The sequence below is a fragment of the Indicator indicator genome, chromosome 30, assembly GCF_027791375.1.
Source record: "Indicator indicator isolate 239-I01 chromosome 30, UM_Iind_1.1, whole genome shotgun sequence".
NCBI lineage: Eukaryota > Metazoa > Chordata > Aves > Piciformes > Indicatoridae > Indicator > Indicator indicator.
This window is the reverse complement of record NC_072039.1, coordinates 11085737-11106358: the sequence shown is the minus strand read 5'-3', so window position 1 is coordinate 11106358 and position 20622 is coordinate 11085737. Positions and strand designations below refer to the sequence as shown.

The 20622-nt window shown below is 53.1% G+C and overlaps 1 protein-coding gene across 1 annotated transcript; it reads left to right on the top strand.

The window, feature by feature from the left end:
• The first annotated feature begins 1836 nt into the window (after positions 1-1836).
• On the top strand, positions 1837-17963 carry RFFL (ring finger and FYVE like domain containing E3 ubiquitin protein ligase). The gene is made up of 7 exons (XM_054394347.1): positions 1837-2016; positions 8346-8768; positions 10066-10096; positions 12409-12449; positions 13210-13417; positions 16444-16467; positions 17690-17963. Exons 1-7 carry the CDS (start codon positions 1837-1839, stop codon positions 17869-17871), a joined length of 1089 nt encoding a protein of 362 aa, XP_054250322.1. The 3' UTR covers positions 17872-17963.
• The last annotated feature ends 2659 nt before the right edge of the window (positions 17964-20622 follow it).

Sequence of the window (20622 nt, the reverse complement as noted above, 5' to 3'; positions counted from 1 at the left end):
CCATGTGCTCATTAGGATGAAGGTGCCAGTCTCAGTGCAGGTCACACTCCAGCTTTGTGCACATCATTTACACTAAGGTTGTTTATTGTGTTTTGCACTGGAATAAATACTGAAAGCTGCTGAGGCTGCTGAGCAGAGCTCAGGGGTGAGCTCAGCATTGTGGATTTGAAAGGCATGTGTCCACTGCACAGACAGCAGGGGCTCTGATGAGCCAAATTCAGCAAGTTTTTGAAAGAACTAAAGATGCCACTAAAGCTGCAGCTTCCCAGTTCCAGTCCATCAGCCCAACAGACTTAACACAGCTTAAAAAAAAAATAGAGAATAAACCACCAGGACACTGTGTGAGTGTTTGATACCAACTACCCTTTAGGACTCATAGCAGCCCCTTCCCTTGGCACTGTGAGGCTTTTACAGGGGCAGTGCTTGCTGAGGGGCTTGGCTGCATAGCTGAGAGATGTTTGATTTCCAGAGATTTATAACACTGAGCAGCTGCTGAACATGAACAGTGAGGGACTGGATTTTTAAGACCTAAAAGAAGGAGAGGTCAGGAGCTGCAGTATGAATGGGGAGGTGCAGAGGAGGCAGCTTGCATGCTGTTTAGCAGTAAGTGATAACATGTGGTGTGTGCTCTAGAAACTGAATTCAGATTTCTTTGTAACCTGCCCAAAGCAAGTTTCCAGCAGTGTGTTTCTGGAGCACTGCTGCATGGGTGGTCTGAGAAGGCTCACAGAGTGTTTATTTTGCACTGGACAGCTGGGGTTTTAAGTAAGTGTGAACGCAGAGATCTCATTGTTTGACTTGCAGAAACACTAAAGAGCTGGTTTGGGTCTCTGGTGCAGTTGTTTTCCCAAGGCAGTCACTGGAAGCTGGGATTTGGTGTTTATGTTTGCTGACATTTGCTCTCTGTGTGGTGGCTGAGCCTTGGAATGCTGCAAGTTCAGATGGAAGTTGGCACGTGCCAGTCAGGGGCTGCACCAGGCTTGGATTTTACCTTCTCAGATTTGTAGCTGTGAATGTGTGGAGGGATTTAGAATGAAACTGAAGAGTAGCCATCTCTGATCCTGCTGCTGAGTGGAACTAAACACAGTACCAGACACAGAACCACAGCATCATTTTGGTTGGAAGAGACCTTGAAGATGGGAGTCCAGCTGTTAACCCTGCTCTGCCAGGTCACCACTAAACCATGGCCCTCAGCACCACATCTACCTGGACTTTTAATCTGGGCTTCTCTTTGCTTCTCCTGAGGCACAAAAGGCAGGCAGTGGATTATGGCTTATGTGGAACAGAGGCAGCCTCTTATGGCAAAGGTGATCAGAGAGTCCCACACAGCCCAGAGGAGCCCAAAATTTACCTTAGATTCACAGTCTCACAGTATAGCAGAGGTTGGAAGGGACTTCCAGAGATCAGCAGGTCCAACCTCCTTGCCAGAGCAGCATCACTGAGGGTAGTCTGCACAGGAATGCATCCAGGTGGATTTGGAAAGGCTCCAGAGAAGGAAACTCCACAACCCCCCTGGGCAGCCTGCTCCAGGGCTCTGTCACCCTCACTGGAAAGAAGTTTCTCCTCATGTTGAGGATATCCTAATATCCTAACCCAAAGAAATTCCAGTAATAAGCATCCTGAACTTGATTTGTCCTTTCTCACCAAAGGCTGGACTGGGGGTGTGTGGGTTTTGCACGTGCCTGGAAGTGGGAGGAAAGGCCACAAGTTACAGCCACTGCCACAATGGAAGTGCTGATGGGAAAGAGGAGGAGGAGGCGTTGGGTGCTCTCGCTGCAGCCAGCACGTTGTTTCCCCTGTCATTTCTAAGCAGCATCTTCTCCACTTGCAGTTACTATGTGGGCAAGCTGCTGTAACTGGTTTTGTCTGGATGGCTCACCCGAGGAGATGCAGCCACAGCCAGGAGCCAGAGCCCAGGCCTACTCCAACCCAGGGTACAGCTCCTACCCATCCCCCACCGCTGCCGAGCAGAGCTGCAAGGCCTGCGGGGTGCACTTTGACAGCTCCTCCAGCAAGGTGAGTCACAGAGCTCTGCTCTGACTGCCAGGTAACCACAGAGCCAACCTGCAGGGAAGTGGGTGGGTGTTGGAGGACAGCCCTGGAGAAGAGGAGGCTCAGGGGAGACCTCATTGCTGTCTACAACTACCTGAAGGGAGGTTGTAGCCAGCTGTGGGTTGGTCTCTTCTCTCCAGCAGCAGAACAAGGGGACACAGCCTCAAGCTGTGCCAGGCTGGAGGTGAGGAGAAAGTTCTTCATAGAAAGAGTGGTCTGCCATTGGAATGTGCTGCCCAGGGAGGTGGTGGAGTCACCATCCCTGGAGGTGTTCAAAAAAGGGTTGGACGTGGCACTTGGAGCCAGGGTTTAGTTAGTCCTGAGGTGCTGGGTGATAGGTTGGACTTGATGAGCTCTGAGGTCTTTTCCAACCTGTTTGATTCTATGATTTTATGATTCTATGATTGATTCTATGATTCTGTGATTCTATGATTCTATGACAGGCCAGCTTGGCTTCCCTTCTGTCCTTGGCTGTTCTCCTGCAGCATGCAGGCACAGCTAAGGATGACTGCAAGGGTGGCCAAAGTAGGCTCACACTGAAAGGGGAAAGCCAAACTGCTCATAGTCATTCAGAGGAGCACTAACTTGAGGAAGAGCTTTGTAATATCTTAATTAAAACCACTGATGTCCTTTAAATGTCAGGGGGAAGGAGGTCAGCAATCTGTGCTTGCAGCTCTTGTTGCCCTTTAAGTTTGTGGAGGGTGTGTGTGGAAGTAGTGATAGGATGAGGGGCAATGGTTTTGAACTAGAGAAGAGCAGGTTTAGACTGGATGTGAGGAACAACTTCTGCACCATAAAGGTGGTGAAACACTGCAGCAGGTTGCCCAGGGAGGTGGCTGAGGCTCCATGCCTGGAGATGTTCAGTGTGAGGCTTGACAGTGCTCTGGGCAGCCTGATCTAGTTGAGGATGCCTCTGCTGACTGCAGAGGGGGTTGGACTAGATGCCCTTTGAAGGTCCCTTCCAACCCAACCCATTCTATGATTCTAAGTGCTGAACCCCACTCCAAACCACCCCAACCCACCTAATCCTGTTTGCCAACTTAATTAGTGAGATCCAGATGCCAAAGTAACTGCCACAAGGCTTTTTTAATTTAAGCACACCCTGCCTGGGGCATCATTTGGGCATGGTGGTTCCTGTAGGGCTGCTTGAAAACTGTTCTAGTGAGGAAAGTTGTTCAGTGTCCAAATGCTGTGGCTCAGTGAGTGTCTCACAACTTGTGTTACTGAACTTGGAGTGTGAGAACTTGAAAAGGAGGGGGAATCTTGGCCACAGCCCTTAGGACTAGTTGGGGAAATTCATCAGCTGGTCTGTCTGTCTTCCACTGTTTTATTCATGCCTGCTGGCATGTATCTGAGAAGTGGTGAGTCTGGGCAGAGCTCTCCCTTTCTACTGACAGAACAAAAGGAGGTCTTCTGGTGTTTTGGCAGGAAGAAGCATTGTAGCTCCAGAAATCACTAAGAATTAACCTTTTGGTAATGCAGTTTGGGGGGTGGATGTATGCAGTAATATATTTGGAGTAGTGAGGCCATATCTGGAGTCTTGGGTCCAGTTCTGGGCTCCCCAGTTCAAGGGAGAGAGTGCAGCAGAGGATCTGAAGATGCATCTCTGTGAAGAGGAAAGGCTGAGAGCCCTGGGGCTGAGAGCCTGCAGAAGAGCAGCCCCAGAGGGGAGCTGAGCAATGCTCAGCAAGAGCTAAAGGAGCTGTGGGGGGCAAGAGGCTGGGGCCAGACTCTTGTCAGTCATGCCAGTGACAGGGCAAGGAGTAATAAGGGGCACAAAGTGGAAGCCAGGAGGTTGCATGTGAAGAGGAGGAGAAAGTTGTTTGTTGTGAGGGTGCTGGAGGCCTGGAGCAGGCTGGCCAGAGAGGTTGTGGAGTGTCCTTGTGTGGAGAGCTTCCAACCCCCCCTGGGCATTGTGCTGCTGGGCAAGCTGCTGTGGGTGCCCTGCTTGAGTTGGGGGTTGGACTGGATGAGCTCCAGAGGTCCCTTCCAATCCCTCCATGCTGGGGTGCTGTGAATGCTTAGGCTTTGTCTGGCAGCAGGCAGGTTCCTGGCCAGCTAGGATGGTGCAGTTGGTGTCCTCAGCAGTGTGATGTGTCTTCACCCATGCTTGTGGAAGGAGTTGCTCCGGATCTAGTGCTTACTACTCTGTGTAGCAAACAGTGGGTGTAGATGGTTCTGCTTTTGGCATGAGAAGAACTCACCTGGTTCAGTGTGGGTTATGCAGTAGCAGTGCTGGACCCACAGTCCCTTTTGAGCTGGTGTCCTCTGCAACAGATGTCCTGATAAAAGCTGTCTCTAGAGCAGTGTCTTGGCATCAGTGCAGCTCCAGGGACACAGCAGCACCCTTGCTGGCTGAGGCTAGGCACAGCTCTGCTCTGCAAACTGTGGAGGATCTGCTGAAGCAGTTTGAGAGGTTTCTGCCTGCAGCAGCCATCCCTGCTTCCCTGCTGGAGCTGGCTCTGGGTGGAACTGGGGCAGCAGAGTACAGAGTGTGCACTGCAGGCTGCCAGCTAAAAGGAGTTTGAGGTTTATAGTCTGTACCATGAAGGGGGCTCTTCAACCTTCCTTCTGCCACCCCAACTGCCATGTGGTGATCTCTGGGGCTGCCCTGAGCTAGATGGCTGCAGGTGGCAAAGTTTAAACGGTGCAGGAAGGTCTCCAGATCATCCCTCAGTGCTGGGTCTCCAGAAGAGGACTGAACACAGCTTGTGAAACACTGACACATTTGTGAGCCCTGTGAATTCTTCACTGCTGTTGGTATGGACCAAGGAGGCTGTGAAATGTCCTTTTGCCTTCTCTCTGCCTTCTCTCCCAGGAGGGACAACACCTTTGAGCTCTGGTGTCCAGTGAATGTTTTTTTACTGGAATACAGTGGATCAAAATGGATTCCTTCTGCCCTAGTGACCATAAGGATAACCTAGAATGCTTTCAAAAACCCCCAACCAACCAAGCAACAATCAGAGCAACCCCTCCCAGAAGCAGAATGATGGTATCTGAAGTTCTGAAGCTTTCATTCTAAGTGCATTTTAATTTTCAGGTAATGAGGCACTTGCTGCCAGGGGTAGGATACAGGACAGCTGGGTGGAGCATGGCCACACAAGATCCTTTTAGAGCATTTTTAAAGGATGTAAAATCAAACTGTGGTGGCAGCAAAAACCTCTGAGGTTTTTTGGTGTCTTCCCTCTCTCAGGTGACTTTTTTTTTGTTTTTTTGTTTTTTGTTTTATTGTGGTTTTCTGCAGCAAACTGATTCTAAAGAATCTTTCAAATGCAAGCAGGCATTCCTCCTCCTCCTGCCTGCTGACAGGGCACTGGGGACAGGCATTCTCCATGGCTCTGTGGGGTCATGGTTCCTTGTGGTGGGTTGAAAATTCCCTCCCCTCCCCCCCCCCCGCCCAAGACCAGCCCAATTGGAAGCAAATGGAGCTGTATTTACAAGCAAAACTACAACCTACAATGGAATGCAATTCATATGTACAAAATACACAATCTTTACAATATTTACAGGGATTTACAATTTATGAACAGCACAAGAACCCCCCTGGGCAAAAAATCAGGGGAGCTGCTAATAGCTTCCCACTCCCTGCCCCCCTCCTTACCCTCCCTGGACACAAAGGGACAAGAGAAAAGAGCAGAGAGTTATTTTTTTTTTTTCAGTACGTAGCCAAAACAAAGGACACAGCCAAGGTCAACAAAGCCAAGCAGAAGCAAGTTAGTGTCTCCCAGAGTGAGGAAGCTGAAAAGAAAGAGACAAAGGTGGTATCTGCAACCCCACTTTATTGATAGCCTGTCCAATGGGGTTGTTTAGAACTTATCATTATTTCCCTTTTTAACACCCAGTGGTAATTTATTTACATTCTACCACTTCCTGTTCAAGATCTGTGGAAAATTTTAAAGGTGCAGCCTAAAACTACCACATTCCTGCCTGCCTGCCCCTTTCTCTGGCTGCAGTGCCTTCAGCTGGCTGACACCTCCAGGAAGATGCTTTTCTTTGCACACTTAGAGAAGCTCCTGGCAAGCTAGAGTCTAAGATTAACCTCCCCCCCAACAGTAGCTGCAGTGAGAGCTGGAATGTTGGCATATCCTCATTGCATCCTGCCTGCTGAGCAGAGCCAAGTGCAGCACAGCCCCATCCTGCTGCCTCTGCTGCAACAGCAGCCAGGAGCAGCCCCCAGCCAGGACAGGCCTCCTGCTTTGAAGCCTTTCCCTGCTGTCCTGTGGCTCTGCTGCCAGCTAGCACCAACCACTCAGGAGTGCTCTGACCTTTTGCTAAGGGACTTTAATCTACAGCCTTTGAAATGAATCATTCTGAAGACACCAAGTGACTTCCAGTGAGGGTTCAGCCAGCTGAAGCTGTGCAAGCTGCTTGATACTGAGAAAGGACAAAGAAAGAGCTGCTGTGCCTGCTCCAATACCTGATGCTCAGACACAGGCTGGGGAACAACTTCTCTCTGCAGATGATGAAAGAGCTGGGGCTGTTCAGTCTGGAGAAGAGAAGGCTCCCAGGAGACCTTCTTGTGGCCTTCCATTATCTGAAGGGTGCTACAAGAAAGCTGTGAGGGACTTTTTAGGGTGTCAGATAATGAGAGGACTGGGGAGGAATGGAAAAAACCAGAAATGGGTAGATTCAGATTGGATGTTAGGAAGAAATTCTTCCCCAGGAGGGTGGTGAGAGACTGGAACAGGTTGCCCAGGGAGGTGGTGGAAGCCTCATCCCTGGAGGTGTTTAAGGCCAGGCTGGATGTGGCTGTGAGCAACCTGCTGTGGTGTGAGGTGTCCCTGCCCATGGCAGGGGGGTTGGAACTGGCTGAGCCTTGAGGTCCCTTCCAACCCTGATAATTCTATGATTCTATGAATCCCAGTGGTGAACTGATCAGACAGAGACACACCTGGTGATGTTTTGCTTTCTCAGCTGTGTCACCTTGATAACCAAGGCAGCCTCCTGTTATTTCTGTTAATTGCTTGTAAACCCCATGGTGGAGAATGCAGCCTTTGTGCTGTGCTGCTTTGTGAGGTACCCAAACAAGTGCTGGGGCTGGAAGGTCCTTGGCCCTACAGTGCTTCATTCTAGGATTGAGTCCTTCCTTTGGAGCCAGCTTGGCACCTGCAGAGCATGGGGGAGGCTTCACTGTGCCACAGCCAGGCCATGTTGGGTTTTGGTTTGGTTTTTTTCCCTCAGTTCTAATTGCTCCCCTGTCAGAGAAGGGTGATTGAGAGAGGGACACTGTTATCAAGGAGCTTATTTCCCATGGCTCTGCCTTTGTGGAGTGCTTGCTGCCCTGCTCTGGGCACATCCACAACTCTGGCTCTGCTCTGAATGCTTCCAAGAAACTGGAGTGCTGCTGCAGTTGTAGGATCTGAGGGTCAGTGGCCTAGAAATGGTTCTTGTGCTGACCAGGTGAAGGGAAATTTCTCAGCTGGAGGGTGGGTGGAAATGGCCCTTCCTGCCTTGCTTGGTGACTAATGAAAGTCACTTCTTCTTGGCAGGCCCCCAGACAGCAATTTTGAGATGAGGTTTCGAGTTTGCATGGCCAGAATTCTCTGGGTGGTAGAAATGTTCATGTCTTGGAATGCCTAGGCAGGAAATTGGGATTCTTTCCACCCCCTGTCACTGCAAGTCTGTTGCAGGGTCTAAGTGAGCTGTCTGTGGGTTGTAATTGTAGGGGGGTGTGGGGCAAGGCTGTGAGGGGCTCAGGAGCTTAGGGGAGCATGCTGTGTATTTCCACCTTCTAAACCATGAGAAACTTTGCTTCCTTTGAACTGGGAGGTTAGGAATGGTTTGTAACCACTAAAGCAATTCATAAACCTTGATTTCTTTCTCTCTGGGTTTGCATTTGTTGCTCTCCAGCTCCACAGCTGTGTTTTTCCCTACAGAGCTCTGGAGGGTCAGCCTGCCAGGCTTTCACAGAGATCACAGAATTGTCAGGGTTGGAAGGGACCTCAAGGCTCAGCCAGTCCCAACCCCCTGCCATGGGCAGGGACACCTCACACCACAGCAGGTTGCTCACAGCCACATTCAGCCTGGCCTTAAACACCTCCAGGGATGAGGCTTCCACCACCTCTGGGTCAGAGGCTGGACTGGATGTGCTTTGAGGTCTCTTCCAATCAGGTGTTTTCTGTGATTCTGTAACACCCTTGGCACTTCACAAACGAGGAGGTTTTGATTCTGCTTCAGCAGAGGCTGCTGCTGGCTTTGGCTTCTGGCTCTCAGGGGAGCACCGAGTGGCAGGCAGCGCGCACCGCTGCTGCAGGCCGACCAGGTTAACCCTGTTCCCTTCTCTCTACCACCAGCACATCTGCCTGGACTGCAAGAAGAACTTTTGCACATCCTGCTCAAGCCAGCCTGAAGGTGGCCCTCTGCTCTGCCACCTGTGCCAGCGCTTCCGAGCCACAGCCTTCCAGCGGGAGGAGCTGCTGAGGATGAAGGTGAAGGAGCTGCGGGACTACCTGGCCCTGCGCGAGGTCTCCACAGAGCTGTGCCGGGAGAAGGAGGACCTGGTGCTCCTGATCCTGGGCTTGCAGCCTGGCATCACCCAGGAGGATCAGAGGAGAACAAACCCATTCACTGCTAGTGCCTCTGGACAGCAAGGCTTTGCGGTTCTCCCAGCGGCCAGCACAGCCTCTCCTACCTCACACGGCGCAGCTGCAGTGTCTGCAGAGCCCACCTCGAGCTCAGGAGCTCAGGAGCAGGTACAGCCTCCAGCCAGAGGTGGCGTTTCCAGGCTCACTCATCTCTGGTTCTGCTTTAACTGCTAAGGCTTTGCATGAGGTTTCCCAAGCAGATCATGTGCCAGGAGGGTTTTATCTGAAAGGAGCCTGCTTAGAAAGCAAAGAGGACTTCTGCTCAGAGCAGAAGACAAAACCCTTCAGTTGCATTTCATGTGTGCTCTTCTCAGGCTTGGGTTGTGTTCTGGAGTGAGGACCTCACACTTTCCTACAGAGTAACTAGGGAAGTGAGATGAGTGACTCTGCACTGCTGTGCTGTGTGAAACTGTGCCTTGCTGTCACCAGCTCTGCTGGGTGTTCCCTGCCTGCCCTGGTGGCATTTGATTTGGTTGGCAGTGCTGAACACACTGAAGGTTCACTTGGAGAGCAGCAGCACTGTTCTGAGCTGGGCTTTCTCTGCTGCTCTGCCCCACACTTGCCATGAGATACTCCTGAGAGTGGTTCCTCTGGTAATTGTCTGTGCTGCCTCCTGGATTTATCTTGTGTGTTGATGGTGACAGACTTCTGACAGTGGTGTGTAGCTGTAGCTTCTGATGGATCCCCAAGGGCCAGCACTGGGTGCAGTCCTGTTCAGCACCATCAATGACCTGGATGAAGGGACAGAGTGGAGCCTCAGCGAGTTTGCTGATGGTACCAAACTGGGAGCAGTGGCTGACAGCCCTCAGGCTGTGCTGCCATTCAGCCAGACCTGCACAGGCTGCAGAGTTGGGCAGAGGGAACCTCATGGAGTTCACCAAGGGCAAGTGCAGGGTCCTGGCCCTGGGGAGGAACAACCTCCTGCAGCAGGACAGGGGAGGGGGGACCTGCTGGGAAGCAGCTCCAAGGAGAAGGAGCTGGGAGTGCTGGGGGGGAACAAGTTCCCCATGAGGCAGCAATGTGCCCTGGTGGCCAAGAAGGCCAATGGGGTCTTGGGGTGCATGGGGAAGAGTGTGGCCAGCAGGGCAAGGGAGGTTCTCCTGCCCCTCTGCTTTGCCCTAGGGAGGCCACATCTGGAGTGCTGGGTCCAGTTCTGAGCTCCTCAGTTGAAGAGAGACAGAGAAGTGCTGGAGAGAGTGCAGGGGAGGCTGCAAAGCTGCTGAGGGGCCTGGAGCAGCTCTGTGAGGAGCAAAGGCTGAGAGCCCTGGGGCTGAGAGCCTGCAGAAGAGCAGCCCCAGAGGGGAGCTGAGCAATGCTCAGCAAGAGCTAAAGGAGCTGTGGGGGGGCAAGAGGCTGGGGCCAGACTCTGCTCAGTGGTGCCCAGGGCCAGGCCAAGGGGCAGCAAGGGGCATAAAGTGGAAGCCAGGAGGTTGCATGTGAAGAGGAGGAGAAAGTTGTTTGTTGTGAGGGTGCTGGAGGCCTGGAGCAGGCTGGCCAGAGAGGTTGTGGAGTGTCCTTGTGTGGAGAGCTTCCAACCCCCCCTGGGCATTGTGATCCTGGGCAAGCTGCTGTGGGTGCCCTGCTTGAGTTGGGGGTTGGACTGGATGAGATCCAGAGGTCCCTTCCAGCTCCTCCATGCTGGGGTTCTGGGCAGGGCAGCGAGCACAGCTGAAGGTCATTTGTGACAGAAACCAAGAAGAAAGAGGGCTGGGACAGGAGGGAGGCCTTTGGTGTCTTCTGCTCTCAGATCAATAGACAGATTGACAGACCTGAGTCTCCTGATGAGTCCTCAGTGCCTGCTGAACCCTGCACTTCTGCTGAACCTTGTCAGGGGCATTTCAGCTTCATTGTTTTTTATTGACTTTCCTGTGCTTGTCTCTCTGCTGTCTGCTGTGGGAGCTTTACTCAGTGTTTGACATCTGCTCCTGGTGCCATTAAGAGGTGTGTTCAGTTCCCTGTGGGCCAGAGCTGGGAAAGTGCAGCTTACCTCCTGCTTCCTCAGCAGCTTCCTCAGCAGCTGTAGTGAGTACAAGAGCCCTGGGAGGAGGTGCTTTAGAAATCATTGAGAGGCCTCTTCATTCTCTGCTGTTCTGGATGGTGCTGTTCCAGTTTTTAGCAGCAAATCCAGCCCTGGGGTCTGCCCTTCCTGCCCCATGCTGTTTGCCAGCCTCTGGCCTCTCCTTGTGTGAGATCCTGCTGCAGCTCAGCCTCTTCCATCACTCTTGTTACTCTTCCTGCTTTGTCACCCTCTAGATAAGGAGGCTGCTAAGGTCACAGTCCCCACTGCCAGCAGGGAGACAACAGAGGGCAGTGACAGCTGCTGAGGGCAAACTGGTGAGAGTTATACTGCAGTTTCTTTGTGTAAATGAACTGCTCACAGCACCTGGACCTTCCCATTCTTCAGCTTTGTTGCTGCTCCTCTTCACCTCTGTGTCCAGGCCAGAACCCACCTGAGAAGATGTTTCTGTGTGGTTCCTTTGAACCTGCAGACTCTGAGCTGTCTTACCCAGGGGCACTCATCCTCACCAAGAGCCAGTGTGCCCTCAGCTGGTGCCACAGCATGTCACTGCCACAGCTCAGGGAAGGGTTCCTCAGCTCTCCCCTGTGTGCATTTGGTCTCTGACAGCTCAGGGAAGGGTTCCTCAGCTCTCCCCTGTGTGCCTTTGGTCTGTGACAGCTCAGGGAAGGGTTCCTCAGCTCTCCCCTGTGTGCCTTTGGTCTGTGACAGCTCAGGGAAGGGTTCCTCAGCTCTCCCCTGTGTGCCTTTGGTCTGTGACAGCTCAGCTCAGGGTTCCTCAGCTCTCCCCTGTGTGCCTTTGGTCTGTGACAGCTCAGCTCAGGGTTCCTCAGCTCTCCCCTGTGTGCCTTTGGTCTGTGACAGCTCAGGGAAGGGTTCCTCAGCTCTCCCCTGTGTGCATTTGGTCTGTGACAGCTCAGCTCAGGGTTCCTCAGCTCTCCCCTGTGTGCCTTTGGTCTGTGACAGCTCAGGGAAGGGTTCCTCAGCTCTCCCCTGTGTGCATTTGGTCTGTGACAGCTCAGGCAGGGTTCCTCAGCTCTCCCCTGTGTGCCTTTGGTCTGTGACAGCTCAGGGAAGGGTTCCTCAGCTCTCCCCTGTGTGCATTTGGTCTGTGACAGCTCAGGGAAGGGTTCCTCAGCTCTCCCCTGTGTGCATTTGGTCTGTGACAGCTCAGGGAAGGGTTCCTCAGCTCTCCCCTGTGTGCATTTGGTCTGTGACAGCTCAGCTCAGGGTTCCTCAGCTCTCCCCTGTGTGCCTCTGGTCTGTGACAGCTCAGCTCAGGGTTCCTCAGCTCTCCCCTGTGTGCCTTTGGTCTGTGACAGCTCAGGGAAGGGTTCCTCAGCTCTCCCCTGTGTGCCTTTGGTCTGTGACAGCTCAGGTCAGGGTTCCTCAGCTCTCCCCTGTGTGCCTTTGGTCTGTGACAGCTCAGGGAAGGGTTCCTCAGCTCTCCCCTGTGTGCCTTTGGTCTCCTTGCAGGAGCAGCATGTGGGATCTTCCTGTCCAAGTACTCTCAGGGTTTAACTAAAGCAGGGCTTTAAAGGCTTGGGTGCTGCCCCTCAGTGTCAAATGTTCTACTTGTGTGAAGGTTGCTTGCAGAGATGCTGCAGCTGCTCCTCCCCAGGCAGGGGCTGCAGCCCTGCTGAAGCACCCAGCTCATTCCTGTGGGACACACAGAGAGGTGCTGGTGGTGCAAGCTTTGTTTCCTCTTCCAGGCAGATGGTTATGTGCCTCCCAGCCACGTGGGTACCACAGGAGTTGAGAATGCAGCAGAAGCACCAGCAGAGGAGGAGGCACAGGTTGGTGTGTCCTGGGAGGAGATGATTTTGAGAGCCACATGCTGTTTGCTACCACAGGGTCATTACTGCAGAGATGGGTGGCTGAGCAGTGATTCAGGCTGGCCACCAGCAGACCCAGTCCCCTCCTCTCTGTTTTTCACAAACCATAGAATGGGTTGGGTTGGAAGGGACCTCCTAAGGTCATCCAGTCCAACCCCCTCTGCACTCAGCAGGGACATCCTCAACTAGATCAGGTTGCCCAGAGCCCTGCCCAGCCTCACTTTTGAATATCCCCAGGGATGGGGCCTCAACCACATCCCTGGGAAACCTGTTCCAGTGTTCCACCACCCTCATGGTGCAGAACTTGTTCCACACATCCAATCTAAACCTGCAGAACTTGTTCCACACATCCAATCTAAGTCTGCAGAACTTGTTCCACACATCCAATCTCAATCTGCTCTGCTCTAGTTTGAAGCCATTTCCCCTCGTCCTGTCCCTGCAGGCCTGTGGAAATTCTCTCTTTCCATCCTTGTAGCTCTCTTCAGGTGCTGGAAGGCTGCTATTAGGCCTTTTCTTCCACATAGTGCAAAGCTGGTGTCACCTGGAGACTCTGATGATGGGAACTGTTGTATCTCCATCCCAGAGCTCCTGTTCCTGAGGGCTGGAGGGATTCACAGTGTAACCAGCGTGGCAAACATGAATTGCTGCTTGTGCACAGCTAATTCAAATTGTAGTTGTAGTTGCTGAGGGCCAGAATCATTCCATCTTTGTTCTCTTCCAGTCAACTGACTCAGAGGACAACCTGGTGCAGGGCAGGAAGGCTTCTCTGTCTGACCTGAGCAGCATCACAGACATCCATGCGCTCTCGGTGCGGCAGCTGAAGGAGATCCTCGCTCGCAACTTTGTCAACTACAAAGGCTGCTGTGAGAAGTGGGAGCTGCTGGAGAGGGTGACTCGTCTGTACAAGGAGAAAGACCTTCAGCACCTGGGTGAGGAACTCAGACCTCTGCCTCTCTGCCATTCCTGGGGACAGCTGCAGGAGGAAATGGAACTGTAAGCAGTTCTGTGGCGTGGAGCGAGGAGAAAGGAGGGAGTGTTACAGAGCTTGGAGTGGAAGGAGCTAAACTCTCTTCACCACCACTTGTACTCGCTTGAGAGGAGCCTTGTGGGAGCTCTGGAGAAGAACAAAGACTTAGGGTGGCTCTGGAGAGGAGCAGAGAGGTGTGGGAGCTCTGGAGAGCAGCAGGAGCAGAGCCTTAGGGTAGCTCTGGAGAGGAGCAGAGAGGTGTGGGAGCTCTGGAGAGGAGCAGGAACAGAGCCTTAGGGTAGCTCTGGAGAGGAGCAGAGAGGTGTGGGAGCTCTGGAGAGGAACAGGAACAGAGCCTTAGGGTAGCTCTGGAGAGGAGCAGAGAGGTGTGGGAGCTCTGGAGAGGAGCAGGAACAGAGCCTTAGGGTAGCTCTGGAGAGGAGCAGAGAGGTGTGGGAGCTCTGGAGAGGAGCAGGAACAGAGCCTTAGGGTAGCTCTGGAGAGGAGCAGAGAGGTGTGGGAGCTCTGGAGAGGAACAGGAACAGAGCCTTAGGGTAGCTCTGGAGAGGAGCAGAGAGGTGTGGGAGCTCTGGAGAGGAGCAGAGAGGTGTGGGAGCTCTGGAGAGGAGCAGGAACAGAGCCTTAGGGTAGCTCTGGAGAGGAGCAGAGAGGTGTGGGAGCTCTGGAGAGGAGCAGGAACAGAGCCTTAGGGTGGCTCTGGAGAGGAGCAGAGAGGTGTGGGAGCTCTGGAGAGGAGCAGGAACAGAGCCTTAGGGTAGCTCTGGAGAGGAGCAGAGAGGTGTGGGAGCTCTGGAGAGGAGCAGGAACAGAGCCTTAGGGTGGCTCTGGAGAGGAGCAGAGAGGTGTGGGAGCTCTGGAGAGGAGCAGGAACAGAGCCTTAGGGTGGCTCTGGAGAGGAGCAGAGAGGTGTGGGAGCTCTGGAGAGGAGCAGGAACAGAGCCTTAGGGTGGCTCTGGAGAGGAGCAGGAACAGAGCCTTAGGGTGGCTCTGGAGAGGAGCAGAGAGGTGTGGGAGCTCTGGAGAGGAGCAGGAGCAGAGCCTTAGGGTGGCTCTGGAGAGGAGCAGAGCCTTAAAGTAACTCTGGAGAAGAGCAGGAGCAGAGCCTTGTGGGAGCTCTGGAGAATGACTTCCCTGTAGCAGCAGCAGGTGAGCCTGGGATTGTGTGTGGCTGTGGCAGATGATGCTGGTCACTGCATCACCCACACACAGCTGAGATGGGACTCTGGGTGATGAGTGGAGCCACTGGGGTCAGCTCTGATCTCCTGACTCAGGGCAGCTGGCAAAGACAGCAGGCAAATGCCAGCAAAAAGCAGCCAGGTGCTTCAGGGTGAGCATGTGCACAGTGACAGTGGCTGCCATGGCTGAGCTGGGGTGGTCTCTGGGTTGACTCTGTCCTCTTGATCACCAGAGCAGTCCTCCTGAGCACTGCCTGGCCTGCCTTGCCTGCACAGTGCAGGCTGGGGAGTGGGGGTGGGACAGAAGGGCACAGGGAATGCATCTGCCTTGGCTTCCAGGTGCTAGCTTGCAGTTCTAGGTGATTAAAGACACACAGGTGTTAATTATTGACAAGATTTGGATTTCACAGAACCACAGACTGGGTTGGGTGGGAAGGGACCTCTCAAGACCATCCAGTCCAGCCCCCTGCAGCCAGCAGGGACATCCCCAACCAGAGCAGGTTGCTCACAGCCCCACACAACCTGATCTGCACTGCTGCCAGCCATGGGGCAGCTCCCACCTCTCTGGGCAGCCTGGGCCAGGCTCTCCCCACCCTCAGTGTCAAACACTTCTCCCTTCTCTCCAGTCTGAACCTCCCTCTTTCAGTTTTGCAGCCATCACCCCTTGTCCTCTCACAACAGACCCTGCTCAAAACCCTGTCCCCAGCTTTCTGAGTGTCCCCTTTGAGCACTGAAAGGCTACCAGAAGGCTCCCTGGAGCCTTCTCTTCTCCAGGCTGAGGAACTCCAGCTCTCAGCCTGGCCTCCTAGGAGAGGATTCATAGCTGAGTTTATTTCTCTGCATTGTTTTCTTAAACACTCTGAGCTTTGTCCTCTGTCAGTGATAAAAGGTTTAAGAGGGAGCTGCTGTGGCTCTGGGTTCCACTTTCTCTGCACCTCAGCTTTCCACAGAACCTGTGCTGCAGTCAGCAGGTGTCTTGGCCTCACTCAGCAGTGTTTGGCTGACACCAGTGGAAGTGGCTCAGGGGCCTACAGAGGAAGCCTCAGACTGGATAGGAAGGACATGGACCTGATGGAGAGGGTCCAAAAGAGGGCCACAAGAATGCTCAGGGGGTTGGAGCAGCTCTGCTATGAGGACAGGCTGAGGGAGCTGGGGGTGTTCAGCCTGGAGAAGAGAAGGCTCCAGGGAGACCTAACAGCAGCCTGCCAGGACCTGAAGGGGCTACAAGAAAGCTGCAGAGAGGCTGTTTACAAAGGCCTGCAGGGACAGGACAGGGGGCAGTGGCTTCAAACTAGAGCAGAGCAGATTGAGATGTTAGAAAGAAGTTCTTTACTATGAGAGTGGTGGAACACTGGAACAGGTTGCCCAGGGAGGTGGTTGAGGTCCCATCCCTGGAGATATTTAAGGTGATATCAACAGGGCTCTGAGCAACCTGATCTAGCTGGGGATGTCCCTGCTGACTGCAGGGAGGTTGGACTGGATGAGCTCTGGAGGTCCCTTCCAGCCCAGCCCATTCTATAAATTCCAAGGAGCCCTCACTTTAGATGCTGCCTTCTCCTTGTGAGGGTTGGCTGCTGGGTCAGCTCTGGAAGGAGCAGCTTCTTGCCCCTGTCCTGGGCAAATCCAGGTTTACCCTCTGGGTGGGCATCAGCAAAAAGCACTCTGAGTTGTCCTCTCCTTCCATGGCTTTCATGCCCTGCCCAAGAATGCTGTTGAGGACATATTTTATTTTATTTCAATTTCCCCTTTTTCTCTTGTTCTCACCATACAACTTTCTGTTCTTACCTTGCAGTTTCTGACACTGATGATCAAACTGGTGAGTGATTTTTTTTTTTTTCATCAAGTCCACCCACTAACCCAGCACTGCCAGGTCCCCACTAAACCATGGTCCTCAGCACCACATCTCCATGGCTTGTAAATCCCTCCAGGGATGGGGACTCCACCACTACCCTGGGTAGCCTGGGCCAGGCCTTGACAACCCTTTAGGGGAAGAAAGCTGGTGGGGGACTTTTTAGGGTGTCAGGTAATGATAGGACTAAGGGGAGGGAATGGAACAAAACTAGAAATGGGTAGACTCAGATTGGATGTTAGGAAGAAGTTTTTCCCTATGAGGGTGGTGAGACACTGGCAGAGGTTGCCCAGGGAGGTGGTGGAAGCCTCATCCCTGGAGGTTTTTGCAGCCAGGCTGGAGGTGGCTGTGAGCAACCTGCTGTAGTGTGAGGTGTCCCTGCCCATGGCAGAGGGGTTGGCACTGGCTGACCTTGAGGTCCCTTCCAGCCCTGACAATTCTATGATTCAACCTAAACCTCCCCTGATGCAACCTGAGGCTGCTTCCTCTCATGCTGTTCCTTGTTGCTAGGGAATGGAGACCTTCCTTGCTTCATTCACCTCACTGCTAAGGACCTCAGTGGTGTTTCTCTTCTTGTCACCCAGCAATTCCTGTGTGACAGCTGAAACCCTGGTCCACTCCAGCTGGTGGGGCAGACATCTCCCCATCAGTGCAGACACAGGAAATTGTCTCCAGTGTCCATGAGGGAAGCCCTTTGGGCTGGCCACAAAAGTGTGCCAGCTTGCAGTTCTAGGTGATTAGTTAAAGACACACAGCTGTTAATTATTGACAAGATTTGGATTTCATAGAACCCCAGACTGGGCTGGGTGGGAAGGGACCTCTCAAGGCCATCCAGTCCCACCCCCTGCAGCCAGCAGGGACATCCCCAACCAGAGCAGGTTGCTCACAGCCCCACACAACCTGACCTGCACTGCTGCCAGCCATGGGGCAGCTCCCACCCCTCTGGGCAGCCTGGGCCAGGCTCTCCCCACCCTCAGTGTCAAACACTTCTCCCTTCTCTCCAATCTGAACCTCCCTCTTTCAGTTTTGCAGCCATCACCCCTTGTCCTCTCACAACAGACCCTGCTCAAAACCCTGTCCCCAGCTTTCTGAGTGTCCCCTTTGAGCACTGAAAGGCCACCAGAAGGCAGTCCCTGCACCCTTTGGACTGCACAAAAGTGACATTCCTGTGTCTGATCTGCTCACTCAGGTGGTGCTGGGCTCCCTGGCGTGGAGGAGAACCTCTGCAAGATCTGCATGGATGCAGCCATCGACTGTGTGCTGCTGGAATGCGGGCACATGGTGACGTGCACCAAGTGCGGGAAGCGGATGAGCGAGTGCCCCATCTGCAGGCAGTACGTCGTCAGGGCTGTCCACGTCTTCAAGTCCTGAGGCTGCTCCAGGAGGACTGGTGATGCCTTCAAGCCTCATCTGCTCTTAGGGACATGGTCAACGTTGCTACAGTTAGGTCAGAGATAGGCACATGGAACCCCCCCCCTGCCCCGAAGCTGGAAGTGAGGGAAGATGAAGCCTGGGACAGTTGCTCTCACTCCAGCCACGCCTGGCTGGGCTCTTCTCTCAGCAGTGCTTTACACCACAGTGCCTGGACTCCTTGGAGCACAGCAGACAGCCCACACTCCAGAGGAACTTGATCCACCAGTGCTGGGGGCAGACTGGGTGCTCCACTTCCCACCACAAAGGCCTCGTTCAGAGGCTTTGTTTTCCCTTGAGTAATAAACAGAAGTGGGCTGGGGGCTCAGAACGTGGCCTTGGTTGTGCTGTTTGGACCTTACAGCCAACGACTTTCTTTCCCAAGATTAAATTGTGCTTCTGAATGTTATTTTTGTTAATTTAATGTTAAATTCTTCTGCTTGCAGGACAGGCAGCCAGCCTCCCCTTTCCGTATCAGCAGTGTGACCCTACTGCAGCTGTCATTTGCTTTGCAGCACTGAGAAATGCCAGTGCCCCACAGAGCCTCAGCTGCTCTGCTGCTTGGTTTATGTGCCAGGGAGAGGGAGGTTGCTGCTCTGACTGCTGTTGGTTCTTTGGACTCCAGAGGCTGTGAACTGACCTCACTTATTTAAGGAGCTGCAAGTCTTCAGTGAGGAAAACAAACAGCTGAAGAGAAGCAAAGGAGGATTCCATTGCTGCACAGTCACACTGAAGTGCAGGTGACTTTTAGAGGGGAGATGAAGCAAGCAAACCCCCTCCCCTGAACTGCTAAGAGATCAGGGCAGACCCTTTTTTACTCATCAGCTCCCCACATCCTCCCCTCTGCTCAGCTTTTCAGCCCTGCTCCATTCAGGCTGCTCACCAAAAGCAACTGAATTTGTGCTCTGGCTGTGAGGGGGGGACAGGGATGCTGTGCTCAGCTGTGACAAGGACAAACCCTTGCAGCTGTCCTGCCCAGCATGTTCAGTTGGGCACCTGGCTGCCAGCACAGCCTCTTTCATAACCTTGAAGCCTTAAGCTTTCAGCACCACAGGACTGCACTCAGCTATCTGTGAAACTCTCCTGCTGCTGCAGCTTTCCCCCTGTCCAGCTTCCCTCTTTGTGTTCACCCCTGGGGCTCTGTGTGGCTGCCAGCAGAGGAACAGAGTAAAAAGCAGCTGTCCAGTTAGAGCTGCTGGAGCAGGGGGATGCAGCTACAGCAATGCCTGTGCAGTAGTGGTTAGAGATGTAAACAGTCATCAGCTTCACCAGGGAGCACTGCAGGAGGAGCAACTCCCTGCTCCTGCTGCAACCCAGAGCCCTCAAGATGAAGAAATGTGTCCCTCAGGAGGCAGCAGGTCCTGACTGTCAAGGTGGGCTCTGAGCTCCACAAAAACACAGCAGCTGCTGAGGTTTATTGAACTAAAAGCTCTGAGTGTTACCTCCTTCCCTGTTCAGGTTGTTCTCTGATCCTTGGCTTAAGGTTTAGCAGCTTCCAGCCTGAGGAGAGCACTGCTCCAGGTCAATGCATGGTTAATAAACAATGGGAGGAGGTAAGCAGTGCCTGGGTTGGCTCCTCAGGAGGCTCATGGGGACCTCTGCCAGGGGCACAGCAGTGCAAGTGCAAAGTGCTGAACAGCCTCACTCCATTCACTGTGAAAATCCCTTTGTCAGGTTTTGCAATGAGCTCAGGGCTGGAGGGGAATTCAGGTTTCCCTCCAGGACAGAAGGTACCTGGAGAGGGTTGGCTGTTTGCTGCAGCAGATCAACACCCAACATCCTAGTGCTGAGGAGCTGCAGCCCCCACAGGACTCCAAACCATGACAGGAGCATGACTCTTTCTCTTCTCCTGCCTCATGTTTCACTTGCAAAAATGGATTCTGTCCAGAGGGGTATGACTGAGTTGTAAGGAACATCCAAACCTGGAGGAACCCAACCACTGATCCAAAGGAATACAATGGTCTGAAGGCATAAAGGGGAATATTTATGTGCTTCATGTCCACTGTACCTGGTTTAGATACTGTCAGAGTTGATAACTCTACTTGAAAGGGCACACTGTGAAAGCCTTGTGGTACTAGGAGGGTTGAACTTGCTGGGTTTGGTACAGAAGTCTGGTTTATAATTTTATAATAAAGCTGCAATGTGATTTAGTTAAACCTTGTTTGCTGGCTCTGTTACCAAGAGGCTAACCCCTACCAGCCCAAGAGCTGCTTCTGAGAGGCAGCCAGAAAAGGCTGGGGGCTAGCAAGTGCTTAAAGGGCAGCAGTGGGTGGGGTAGAGGTGCAGAGGAAGTGAACTGAAAACTTCAGCAGCACCCTCTGACCTCTAGCACAGGTACAAAGGGGAGACCTCTGAACCTTGGGACTAAGGGAAGCACTACCCTGGGCAGCTCTTCTCACAGGCAGTTACTCAGCAGATGCACACTGCCATGCACAGAGGAGTTGGCACAGAACCTCCCCTTCCCCCCATTTCTTTCCTATTTCAGCTGTAGTCAAGTAGGTGCAGTAGATGTGAACAGCTGCAGACAAGGAGGCTCTCACCTGTCCTACAAGACCCAGACACTGGCCACAGACCCATGCTGCATGGTGGAGGACAGGAAAGAAAATTCAAAGCAGGAGAACATCCTTCATGCAGGTTGTAGGCATGCAGCCAGATCACAGAATACATCTGGCTGGAAGAGACCTCAAAGCTCCTCCAGTCCAACCCCTGACC